This window comes from Mycothermus thermophilus (genome assembly GCF_041956435.1).
Source record: "Mycothermus thermophilus strain CBS 625.91 unplaced genomic scaffold VTJ04scaffold_1, whole genome shotgun sequence".
NCBI classification, from domain to species: domain Eukaryota; kingdom Fungi; phylum Ascomycota; class Sordariomycetes; order Sordariales; family Chaetomiaceae; genus Mycothermus; species Mycothermus thermophilus.
The window spans coordinates 4478505-4491260 of NW_027191427.1; the positions used below are offsets into that span (position 1 = coordinate 4478505).

The 12756-nt window shown below is 57.2% G+C and overlaps 2 protein-coding genes across 2 annotated transcripts; both read right to left on the reverse strand.

The window, feature by feature from the left end:
* Positions 1–44: 44 nt before the first annotated feature.
* On the reverse strand, positions 45–7232 carry VTJ04DRAFT_1679 (uncharacterized protein; the record flags this gene model as incomplete). Its single annotated transcript, XM_069359392.1, has 4 exons — positions 45–497; positions 574–5883; positions 6085–6802; positions 7003–7232. The coding sequence occupies 4 exons, from the start codon at positions 7230–7232 to the stop codon at positions 45–47; spliced, it is 6711 nt and encodes a 2236-aa protein (XP_069224287.1).
* Positions 7233–10932: 3700 nt separating this feature from the next.
* On the reverse strand, positions 10933–12591 carry VTJ04DRAFT_1680 (uncharacterized protein; the record flags this gene model as incomplete). Its single annotated transcript, XM_069359394.1, has 1 exon — positions 10933–12591. One exon carries the CDS (start codon positions 12589–12591, stop codon positions 10933–10935), a length of 1659 nt encoding a protein of 552 aa, XP_069224288.1.
* Between the last annotated feature and the right edge of the window lie 165 nt (positions 12592–12756).

A 12756-nucleotide genomic window follows, 5' to 3' on the forward strand; every position in this document is an offset into this window, starting at 1 on the left:
TATGTCACCAACCAAAACCCCTACCCAAAAGTCACACGGTCGCCTCAAACGTAAGACCCCGACTCAGGCGTCTCAAGTCTCGACGACACCGATTCCGATCCAGGAGACACCACCACCTCCTCCACGTCTTCTTCTTCCTCTTCTTCATCCTCCTCCTGCTCCGGCTCCTCCACCTCCACAGGGCGCGTCACAGTCCCATTCTCATTCGCGGCAAGCACGCCGTTTGTGAGCTTAATGGGGCGGTGAGGAACGGGCGCTCGCACCGTCGGGACGCTCGCAGAAACGGACGATTGCGGTTGCACGCCGCCGGCGCCGGCGACGCCGTTTCCGTTGGAGGTATCCAGCGGTCCGAAGCGTGCCTCGTATTCCTTCAGCAGCGCGAGTTTCTGGGCGAGGGAGTCGAGCACCTCGGTCATGGGGGCGCGCATGTCGTTGGGCGGACGCGAGTCGTCTTCGGAAAGGACCATGTGGCGCACGGCGAGGGTCGAGGCGCATGTCTGTTGTCGGGGTTGGTTAGCACCAGCTATATCAGGATGCTAAGGCTAGGATAAGGAAAAGCAAATAAAAACGTACCTCAATCCGGCTCACTTGATGCTCCATGAAATTAAGCAAGAACCGCTCCGACACCTCTCCACCATGGAGCTTGATCTTTTCCATCAACTCCGTCTCCACCGGCCTCGGGCCGCGCCCGCCCACGTCTTCCAGCGTGCTGCACAGCATCTCCAGCCTGAGCGCCACATGCCACAGCGCCCAGATGTCGTCCGGGTCGATCGATAGCTGGCTGTCCGGGCTGAGGCTGGCCGGTTTCAGCGCCGTCTGCGACGACTCAGCCTGCTGGAGGTTGTGCTGATCGATGCGGCCGACCAGCGCGTGCGGGTACAGCGAGTAGATGTACTCCGGGTTTTCGAGGCCCTTGAGCTTCTTCTCGCCCATGTCCTTGACCTCGAATCCCTGGCTGCTGAGAGAGCGGAGCTCGTTGCGGATGGCGCGGGCAAAGACGTCGTCTTCGAGCGCGTCGTCCGAGGTGTCTTGGTACGTCTCGAGACATCGTTGGATCTCCATAATGAAGTCGGACGACACGGTGATTTGACCACCATCTGCGCACGCGGAGATGCGGCTCGCCTTGTTGACCATCGGCCCGTAGTAGTCCATACGGCGGGTGACGGGATCGGGTTCCGCGAGCGGCTCGCCCCAGTGAATGCCCATGCGGACGGACAGACCGCGGAAGATGAGCTTGTTGTCCCGGTCGAAGGTTGGCTGACAACTGGCTGATGCCAGCATCTCGGCGGGCCAGTTGACCGTCAACAGCTGCATCTGAACAGCGAAGCACCACAGCAGCGCTGAGGTGGCAGTGGGGAAGGACACCATGAAGGCGTCGCCTTCCGTCTTGACTTCGAAACCACCTATGCGTCTGAGCTGCCTCCGCATCACCTCGTTGTGCAGCTTGATCGCCGATCTCATGGCCTCGGGGTACGTCTCCCACAGCTGCGTCGAATTCTTGATATCCGTAAAGACGATGGCAATCATGCCCGTCGGCGCCGGCACCTCGGCCTCGAGGCGTTGGAGAGTCGAATCCAGCGGGCCATCGGCCTTGGCCTTCCTGCCCTTGCGTGTCGCGACCGGGAGACTGGACTCGTCGTGCGGGAAGTTGAGGAACGACATGCTTTGGCCGCGATGCATGCGCGAGCGTTCCCGGCGCTGCTTGAGGTTCGCGACACTGAGCATCATGACCATGATCTTGTCCTTGGAGCCGTACGCCATGGCGAGGTCGCGAATCTTTTGCGCCGCGCGCATCAAGTCGTTCCGGACCGAGCGCACGACGTCGACGACGAGCTCCGGCGTCAGGTACTCCCAGACCTCCCTGGTAGCGACCAAGATCGTCTCGTCTTGTTCCCCGATCTTGTGGTGCTTGACGTGCGGCGCAGCCTGCACAGCTGGCATCAGGTCGATGTAGCCAAAGGCCCGAGAGACAGGGAGCACATCATTCATGCGACCCTGTCGAGAAACCCAGCCGCCAGCCTCCCGAATCCTCGCGCGCTCCACGGGGTCCGCAGGATCGTGCTTCTTGGTTAACATCTTGGACTGGCCGTCTGTTTGAATGAGCATCGCCTGGACGTCGCCCACGTTGGCCACGTAGAGATCATCTTCTTGAAGGTAAACGACGGTGGCGACACCGCCCGAGCTCAGATCCTCCTTGCTCAACACCAGAGAAGCCGATGATCCCCGGTGCGTCATGATGGAGCGGTCCTCAGTGTGTTGGATTGCGGCCGTGACCAGCTCCTTGTTGAGTGACAAGAAGGCGCGCCTCAGCGCATCCTCGGGCGTCTCGCCAATGTTCTTCTTTAGGTCTCTGAGCTCGTGAGTGAAGATGTGAGAGAAGTTCTCCTGGAGATACTTTGCAATCTTGGAGCCGCCGCTGCTGGACGCCTGTCCGTCGAACAGACCCAGGAGGGTCTCCGAATCCGCCGAGTTAAAACGAGGCACCACGAGATCAATGGTCGACAGGTGTTCGTTTTTGCCCAGGGTATCGGCCATGCCGTATGGCAGGTATCCGGCCAGGGAGTCGGACGTGCGGACACGCCGGTCCTCGCTCTCATCAGGAACTGTCGGTTCTCTGAGCGTCACGTCGATCAAGCCCAGCACGCGGAGACTGGTCAAGCGGCTGAAGTCGGTGTACTTCTCGCGCTGCTGCCCCATGATGACGCCAACGGGATGGCTCTCCTTGATCTCCAACCGCCGGTTGCCCGAGAGGTTGAGGAACCTCAGGTTAGGGTTCAGGTTCCAGTTCCAGTCATAGGGCACGTTGGCAATGTTGTACTTGAGTGAGTTGCTGCCGCAGTCTAGAACGGCCAGCTTGCGCGCCCGTGAGATATCGGCCGGGAGGTTCGTGAACTTGTTGTTGTTGATGTGCAGCGTCTGGAGCATAGAGTACTCCTCCAGGTCGTCCGCCGGCAAGCTCGTCAACTCGTTGCCCGACAGGTACAACTCGGTCAACTGAGGCCAGCACTTGATAGACTGCTGGGGCATGTCGCTCAGCTCGTTGTACGACAAGTTCAAGATGCGAAGCTCGGAGAGGCGCTTGATCTGATCGAACACATCATCATCCAGTTGATTGTCTGCCAGATACAAGTTGCGCAAGGAGCCGGCGAATGTGTTTGTCAACATAGTAGCCGTGAGGCCCGAATCCTTTCGAGCTATAGGGCCCGTCGTTGTCGTGCTGCTCTGCGTGCTGCGAGAGACCACGGACGTCTTACGGCCTCCCTTGCCGTACAACGACACCATGGACCCTTTGCGATCCGGGCCACCAGGGACCGGCGACGGACCAACGCTGAGGAGTGTGCTGGATGCCTGGCTCGGGCGCCGAGAGGCGTCGCCGTTAAGCTCCTCAACGCTCGGCATCGGCGACAACGCGCGTGATGCGGAGAGCTTACTGCCAAGGGAGCTGTTCCCGTTGGAGCTTTCGTCAGGAGGCTGCGGTGCCCGGGATGCCGGCTTCGGGAAGTGGTCGAGAAGATTGGACGAGGCGTTGAGGGTTTCGAGCTTGTTGGCCCACCAGATTTCCATCGGCAGCTTGCGGATGTTATTCCCATGGACATCCAGCACGCGTAGCTCCGTCAGGCAACCAATCTCGGGCGGCAATTGGCCTACAGCGTTGTGGGCGATGCTGAAGTGTTCAAGTTTCCTGAGGTTCCCAATTTGGCTCGGCAACGAGACGAAATAATTCCTGTCGAGGATCAAGCGCTCCAAGCTCAGCATGTTGTTGAAGGACTCATCGATGCTCGCGAGCTGTGCGTGTGAGAGATTCAAAAGCTTGAGCGTCGGGACGGGGGACTTGAGCTCGAACTTGGTGAGGGGGTTGTGGTTGAGTTTCAAGCTGCGCAACCTCTCAAAAGATCCCACGAATTGGGAAATGCTGTTATGGTCCGCGGTGAGAATCTCCAGCTTTGGAAGCTGGGCGATAACGTCGATGCTCGTAATCATGTTGAATTTGACGTCCAGCTCGCGAAGGCTCCTCAAGTCCTTGAACGAACTTGGAAGTTTGCCAGTGAGCCGGTTGTTAGTGGCCACGAGCTTCTCCAAGTTCTTCAACTGCCCAATGTTTTCCGGCAACTCGCTGATCAAGTTGAAGCTGATATCAAGGTCGACGAGGCTTTCAAGGCTGCAAAGGAACGAGGGGAACTTCTCCAAGAAATTGGAGGCGATGTTCAAATAGCGAAGCATCGAAAAGGCTCCCAGGTAGCTGGGAAGGCGAGTGAGGCGGTTATTCGCGAGGTTGAACTTGAGGAGTCCGGTGAGGTTTGCGAGCTCGGAAGGTTCGTCGAGATTGTCCAGGCGGTTGGTCGACACGTCCAAGAAGGTGAGTTTGTGAGCATAGCATAAACCTTGCGGTAGCCGGCGGGCCTCGTTGCACGTGTACTTGATGTCGCGTAGACTGGTACACGCTTGGATAAAGTCCCTGGGCACATCTAAGGAAAGGTTCTTGGACAGGTTGAGCGAGATGATGTCGGAGGCCTTGGTGAAGAGGATGACGGGAATGGCGGTCAGGTTGCGGGCCGACAGGTCGATATGGCTGTATTTTTGCATCCGACCGAAGCCCACATCGTGGGCAATGGCGTGGTAGTCGCACTCGCGGACCGACAAAAACATAAACCGACAAAGATAGCTGTTGTCCTCTCGCCCGATGTCTTCGATCCTGTCGCGTTCTTCATAGCCTACTTGTTGCAGGAGCCGCTTCTGGATCAACAGCGGGCGCTCATACGGGCTCAATATCCTCGTGAGCTCGTGCTTTTTGAGGACTATATTGTAGTTCTCGACGGCATCGAGAATATATGATTTCCTGACGATCTGCGAGATCACATCGGTGACGGTTGAGTCCAAAGGCATCTGCAGCGTCGAGAAGGTCCCATCGGCTCGGAAAACGCGGATGCAGTAATTCGCCATTTTCTCCTCGGGCCGCGGCGGGCTGCCGATGTCGTCAATGTCGGCGATATCGGCAGCGGATCCGTCACCACGACGGACGGCCCAACTGTCTGGTGCATTCCAAGCGCCACTAGGATCGGCGGACTTGATGGGTAACTTGTCGAAGTCGAGATCGTGGGCATGTGTGTTGGGATCCATGGGCGTCAGGGACAATGGTTTGCCGACAATGCCTTCCATGTCGTTCAGGTTGGTGTCGAGGTGATACATAGTGCCGCTGTTATCTTGCTTGTCGGTAGGGCCGATGTTTTCGTCCAGATCATCTTGCTGTCTCGGAATGCTCCTCTTCTTGGAACCACCAAAGAGGAACTTGTTATTGAAAGGGGTCCCGCGCCCGTGTCCAGGGCGCGAAGCGGCCTCGCGTAGGTCGGGCGAGCCTGGCCATTCGGACGTCGCGGTTTCGCCGGAGTGGATGTCGGATTTGCTCGGGCGCGACAGCAGAGAGTGTGATGACGAAGGGAGCTTTTTCAGGTCGCCGCCATCCTCCTTCTCCTTCTTGGGACGGAATCGGCCCAGGAACCGACGTTTCGTCGGGTGGTATCCTGGAGAAGTCTGCCCGTCACCCTGAGACGTCTTGCTGCTCCATTGGCCGCTGTGCCCACTCGGCGCTGGGCTCTGAGCGCGCGACCTGGGGCCGTACATGGTCGTCGAACCACTGCGCTCCTTGTTGTAAGGAACGGTTGAGGCAGTGTCTTCGCGACTGATGGACGGCCGCAGCGACCTCTGATCCTCGTTGCTCTTGTTGTGTCTATGGTGGCCGGGTAGATGCACGATGGAATGACCGGAGCGTCCTGATCCCGACGTCTTGGGGGGATCTCGCGATGAAGCGTCAGTATTGATGTATCGTTCGCGGTCTGGCCCGCTGAGTATGTCTCGAACGGGTGCTTCCCCGTATCGCGCGATATCCTGAGCAATCGCACATGAAGGTTAGCAAAGGAAGACGACAACGCTTGGCGCGGACAAAGACCGCGGTCGGGGATCTGGGGGCGAGACACGCTAGGTTGCATCTGCACAGGCCAGAAGAAAGGCCAAGAACAGAAAGGCCCGGTAGGCGGCAGAGTCCACCGGGTTTATTATGGGGTAACATTGTGGGGTCAGAGCACGTACATCGGCTTCCTGGTACAAAAACGGCACCACCTCGGGAGCAGGAACCGGAGTACGGGGCCTCGACGCCGGTGAAGCATCGCGGACGTGGTCGGTGGCATTGGAATGGTTGCGTTCCCGGTGCGGCCGATGGTAGCTGTACGAGTGCGAGCGGTGTTCCCTGACGGCGCCATGGTGCGGAAGGCTAATTTCTGACGAGTCGCGACCGGGAAACTCCTCACCGAAAAAGCCACGAAGCTTTTGTATGCCTCCTCGCGTGCCGCTGGTTCTCGAGCCCTGACTGCTCGCCGTCGTGGTAATGCTCGCGATGGACGGACGTCTCTCATCAGTGAAGTATGCGGCATCGGGGGAGTCGGTGCTGCCGCCGGGGGTGGCGCGGCTGATGGAATTGCGGAGGCCGGGAGAGATCTGAGAACTGAGGGATAGGTTATCGGTCGAGTCGTTGAAGAAGGTCGTCGGGATGGGGTCCAACTGGGGTGCCGAGGCCGTCGCGTTGGAAGAGGTCGTAGAGGAGGCCCACGGTGCGACTTGACTGAGCGAGCCCGACGACGGGTTGGTCTGCTGGTTTCGAGACGCTGACCGGCCACCTGCAGGGTCGAGGATCGCGAGGTCGCGACGGTAGTCCCGGAGGTCGCTCATGTTGTGTTCGAGCAGCGGGTTGTTGGGGAATCGCGTGCCATTGGAAGTGGGTGAGACTTGACCGTCGGTATCCTTCAAAGCACTGCAATGAGAGCTGCGGCGTCAGCCATCACACCGTCTTGGGATGATACGACATCGGAAAAAGCAAGAGGTGAAAGCAGGCGCGGGAAATGAGGCGCATCGCGACAGCGGCGGGCATTCAGCCAGCCATCCGTCCCTCCAGCTAGCCCGCATATCACTCGAGAGTGGGAGGTGTGGGTCATGGGAATACGGCGTACGCACCGTGAAGCATTCGCGCTCTCGTCCGTCTTCAGGCGCGATGGAGCCCGGCGGGTGGTGTAGGGGGCAAATCTGGATGATGCATTGTTGGAGGCCGGAGAGGGCTGCTGGAGGGGTAGAGAGGGCGAGGTGGGCGTCTTCGGCAGTGGTTTTACGGTGATGCTTGATCGGCCACTGTCGGTACTGGAGCCCGTCATAGTGCTGAAGCGGGCGGAGTCGTCGGGTCGAGGCATTGTCACGGCCTGCGAGGCAAGCAGCCCGCTCGATAACAAAGGGAGATCGGGTTCAGAGGGCGAGCTGCCATTCCATGGGGCATGCGTGTCGGAGGTTGGAGGTCTGCCGCGTTCGTCAAGGCATGCTTCGTCTCATGCAGGTGCGTTTGGTCCGTCGTCGATGGGGTCTGGTTGTCTGTGAGTTTTCGCGGTACAGGAGTGGCTGGTGCGGTCGTCCGAGGCTGATGTCGTTGCTAGGATTGACGGGATAAATGGAGGGAAACGATGGGATGGCGAGATGACGTTGAGATGGTTGGTCTTTGGTCGGAAAAAAACACCAGTCGGACTGGACTCGACGTGGATGGAACCTGGAGGCAAGATGGAGAAATCGACGATGAGGTGGGCATGGATGGACATGGAGCAGCGCAGCTTGGAGGTGGCGCCTGCTGCTCTTTCCCACCACACAAAGAGCAACAGTAACAAAGCCAAAGCACCAGCCAGGCGGGCACGACCCGCACAGGGCAGCACACGGCTGGAGAGGCGCTTGCGGGACTGGGGACTGGGGGGACTGGGGGTGGAGCCTTCCGTGGGCTGGGCCTGTGGGTGGGTCCCTGCGGCGGCCACTCTCGGGACTTGGGGTTGGATGTGGAGAAAGTGAACGGACAACCCATAACCTCTGCGTAAACCCGCAACCACCAACCAACCGCAACCGACGGGACCTGAAGCAGCATCTCAGCCTCTGCCAACTCAGGCCGACTGGCCCCCAAGTCCTGTGCCTGACTACGGCATACACGAAATGGTGACGGGAAGGGCTCAAGAGGGCCAAGCCAGATCCCTACTGCAGCCTGCCAGAGGCTTGGTTGCATGAGGTGCATGGTTGGTTGTCGAGGACTGAGGTCCAGTGGGCACCGAAACCCCTCCTGAGGGGATCGGCTGGGACACACTCGAGTTACAACTAGACGGCGATCCGTTAGGTGGCCACTCGCGTGTTGGTCCCTCAATCGAGACATATTTGTACAGCCGCAGGCTGACATGTATGTAACTTCGTAGCAGATGATCAAGAGCTTTATTTAGCGTCTGCAGGTTGGAAACACTCAATGGCATGTTTTCCTCGACATCTTGTCTGATACCTTGGGCCATCAGAGACTCCAATGTTCCAATGTTACCAAAAGGCTGGGAACCCCACCCCGCCTCGAACGCTAACTCACCTGGTATCCCGCTTTGCCGCACCAAGCAGAGGTGGAGGGGAAATGTCCAGTCTGTCAGCCCCTCAAAGCATTGTAGCGACATCCTGAGCGGGGGGAGTTCTTACACATGTCGCCACGGTGAAGAGAGGGGGGGATCCATAAGAGCAATCCCAATCACCCCTCCGGCCAGCGTTCACCGCATCTTGTCAGCCATCACCTCGCTTTTGGTCAAAGCTGAGAAATTTATTAACCGCATGCTTTCTGCGCCGTTCCGGTCTGAGTAGAAGATGTTGACATGGTGACCGCTCGCTAAGCATCCTGCATCTCTTCCGGTTGGCTCTCATCAATCAATTACACCGGGTATCGACTGGCTGTTCTCGGTCTGAATGAGTTGGGTCAAAGCCACTGAATGCAATGCAGGCTTACGGAGTAGATTGACTCCCGCTCCTGACAAGAGATGTTGGCAGTCTCCTGTCAACGGAACCTGCCGTCCCATACCAACAACCCTTTCTGAGAACCGAGATGGATTTTGGCCTGGACTCGGAGGTGGCCCCACAGGCACTGATTTGTGTCAACACGCGGAGTATCTGAATCCTATAGACTTCGGACAAAGGCAACCCGTCCAGTCATCCATTACACATCATCCCCAGATCCCCGACTCGAAGTTTTCCTCCTTTGTCAACGGGACCGATACCTGCCACAAAACTCCGTACACCCCTCTCAACCCCGGTGCCTGAGCCCAATTTGCTATCTGGACGGAGCACGCAACTTCAAAGACCCGCGAGTTATCTCAGACGCCGGCCACAATCCGCCCGCACATGTTTGCCAAACCCATGCCATGCTCATTGTTTCTCCTCGTGACTCTGACAGAGTTGATTTCCCCGCGCCCAAACAAGATGTGTCTGTCTGTCTCAGTACAATATTGTAGGTAATCTCCGATTTGTAAACCCCTTGACTCGGAAGCAAACAACTCGTATGCTTGTCAGACGGGTAAAAGAATTCGTCCTCTTTTCACATTGTGTCATTGTCACCTCGTCACCTCCGGACTCGGTACAACACTCACCGGATCGAGGGATTGTGTGGGATGGATGGTACGCACTCCGTACCACTTCTGCATGGTAAGCTTCTGCAGCAGAGCGTCTCCTCGCGATCTTGCATCCCTCCGCCGCTGTCACGCCTCTCTTGCCCGATCGTCTACCACGCCTGATTGATGTACCTACATACATATACATACATACGGCATAGATCAGGTACGTCCGACCATACAACTTATGAACCGTACCTTGATCCATTTTGGTCCGCATGCTGCAATTTCCCTTGTCCTGTCCGGACCGGTCCGCGTCAAATAGGTGGTTGCGCAACGGTTTTTGTTTTATCGGCAACGTAACATGAACGAGACTGTGGTATTGTTTTTGGCGTCCTGCGTCAGTACCTGAGGTACCTACCTGTAGGTATGCGTGGGAAATCGTCTAGTAAGAGCGCCACAAGACGGTCCTGGTAAGAGAAGGATTTCCACTCATGAAAAGGACTTCGAGGTCGGCAACTAAGCACTCCGTGCCTAGGAGAGAAAAATGTTTCCAATCCCATCAGGAAAAACAAGGTCCGGGCCGGACGGAGACGGACGGTGGCGAGGTCATCCAAAGGTCCGGAGAAACACAACCTTAGGTAACTTGCCATTGAGACTGATAGTTTCTCCGCCAATCGACGACACACATGCATCCATTCCTCGGCCTACCTCTTCAACAAATCCACCGAACCCTGGGAAGAGAGTCCGTACTTTTACAAAATCCCGCCATCCAACCAACCAATCAACCCATCTCCATTCTTTGATCAAATGCCATCTCCGTACCGAGTACACTAGTAAAATCCTCCTTCAATCCCCAAACCAAGACGATCCCCCAACCTCCAGAAAGATCACCAGGGCCATCCCAGCCTTATTTACTATTTTGGTCACCACCTCGCCCCGAGATCTGCCCCCTTGTTGCGGGCCGCGGCACCCGTTGTAACCTTCTCCAGACCCAAAGGCTGATGATCGCCGGTAAGAGCCTCTCGAGGATGAGGGCTCCTGAAACGCACCCTGATCTACGAGGGGTTGTTTCCGCGTGCACTACGACGAGTGCGGGGTGAGCGTAGCTGCGGTGCCTGCGGTAATGATGAAATAGTGTCCTTGATGTTGTTTTTCGATATATTCGTAGGCCGTTGAGTTGGTCTACGATGGTACAAGAGGGGGTTGAAAACACACCAAGATATATATACAGAGGATGCCAATGCTGGTGACAAAATAATATCACAGTCTCTTGTCGAGTTCAATGGCTTTACACCGTAAGCAAGTACCATCAACACTAGCAACGCCATCTGCGTTCTGCTTGACGGCGACATGAATTCCCAACCGCCCACCATCCCTCCAGCAACCAAGTCTATGAATGCATGCCATGAAGTATCCCGAGCCAAGCCGCAACCAACCAAGCAAAGCCCGCAGCAATGTCAATCAGTAACAACCATCATAACCCCATGCCCTTAATACCACCCATAGTCTACCTCTTCCTCTTCGCCTTCCCACCCCTCTTCCCCTGTTCCTCCTCAGAAGAAGACGAATCCTCCACCACCACATCCGCAATCTCATCATTCAACAGCTCCCCGACACCACTACTCTCCGCCAATATCGTCCTCGCCTCGCCTTCCTCGCACCCCATATCCTCCATAATCAACCTCACCGCCAGCTCCGGCACCAGCACCGACTGCAGATACGTCGTATACCCGCGCGCCGAGACCAGGCTATCCTTGACGGCGCGCTCGCGTAGCAGCGGCGCGAACTCGGTGATCAGGTTCTCCGTCATGGCGCGCAGCCCGCGCAGGCCGTAGTACCCGGGGGTCAGGTTGGCGCTCGAGGTGAGGAGCGTGCGGTTGCGCCCCCGGCGGATCGACTCCTCAAAGCGGGCGGCGTAGTGCGAGGGCTCGTCGCCGGCCAGGATGCGGCGGAGGTGCGCGTGGTGCTTGGCGATGCGCGCGTCCAGCTCGTCCCACTGGATGTCCGGGTAGCCCTTGAGCAGCCAGTCCTCGCGCGCCGAGCGGCGCTGGTGTTGGTCGCAGAAGCGCCGCATGGCGGCGACCGTCATGCGGCCGCCGCGCTGTTTGGATTGGAACTCGTCGAGCAAGGACTTGTCGACGGTTTTGCGGCAGAGCGGGCAGATGGTTTCGTCCGGGAGGGATTCGAGGTCGCTGAGAGGTGAGGATGAGTCGCTGAGGAGCAAGTTGTTGGCATGGACGATGGCGGAGGAAACGTCCCGCATCTTTGGGAGACCACGTTGTCCACCAGAGGGTGACGGAGGGATCTCCAGAGCAGGGTATTGTGATGCGTCGTCGTGCTTTGGATGGGTTGGTAGAGAAGGAGGAGATTTGAGATCGACTTTCCCAATAGGAGAAGATTCCACTGGTGTGTCAAGACCAGGGACGTCTTTGAACTTGCAAGCACCTGGCGACTCAGCCAGAAGTGATGGCAATTCCTGAGGAAGCTTCATATCCACATTGACGGGAGATGATGATCGTTGTCGTTCTTGATTCTTCGGCGGTGGTGTTTTGTCTCGTCGTGGCTTCGGGGGCTTCGAAGACTCCGACTTTGTGTTTTGCTGACGAGAAAAACGGTGGCTAAACGTCTTCACTGGCTTAGGCTTAGTGGGGGATGGGAAGATGTCTCCTGATCCTGGATTGTCCTGCTCCTCAACTGATGAACTCCTCTTAGTCTTCTTCCTGGCGGGTGAGGGGCTGGGATCATTTGTCGCGGTGGCATCTGGTTGTTTCGCGGTCTCTTTGCTGCCCTGACAGCTTTGCTTGGTTGATGGCTCTTGGGTAGAGGTCCTAACGCGCTTGGACCTGTCTCGAGAACTGACAGCTTCAACTGTCAAGCCACGTCCTCCGGTCTTCTTCTTCTCGCCAAACTTAGTGGGCTTGATATCTCCTCTCCTCGAAGCAGAGTCCTCATCTTCGGAACTTGAGCTGACCGGAGAATGGTCCTCGTCGACAGTCCAAGTACTCTTCTTGGCGGGCTTGCCATCTGGGCCCTTCAAGATTGGCGCATTTTTGTTGGCCACAGGAGCATCAATTCCAACATGATCCTCTTTCTTGGTCGGTTGTCTGTTGATGGTACCCAGAAGTGGCTCAGGTCGTTGTTTCCTGCTAAGACCGACCCGGACCATGTTGTATCCTGTGATATACTGTGGGAAGACTGGATTTTGTCATGAAACGCCAATGAGTTTGAGTAGATGAAAGTATGCGTGGCTTTCTTTCAAAGGTGGTAAAACTTTGGAGGCGACTCTGATGACTGCTTCAAAGAGTAAATGAGATGGTGTGGGGAAGAGTGA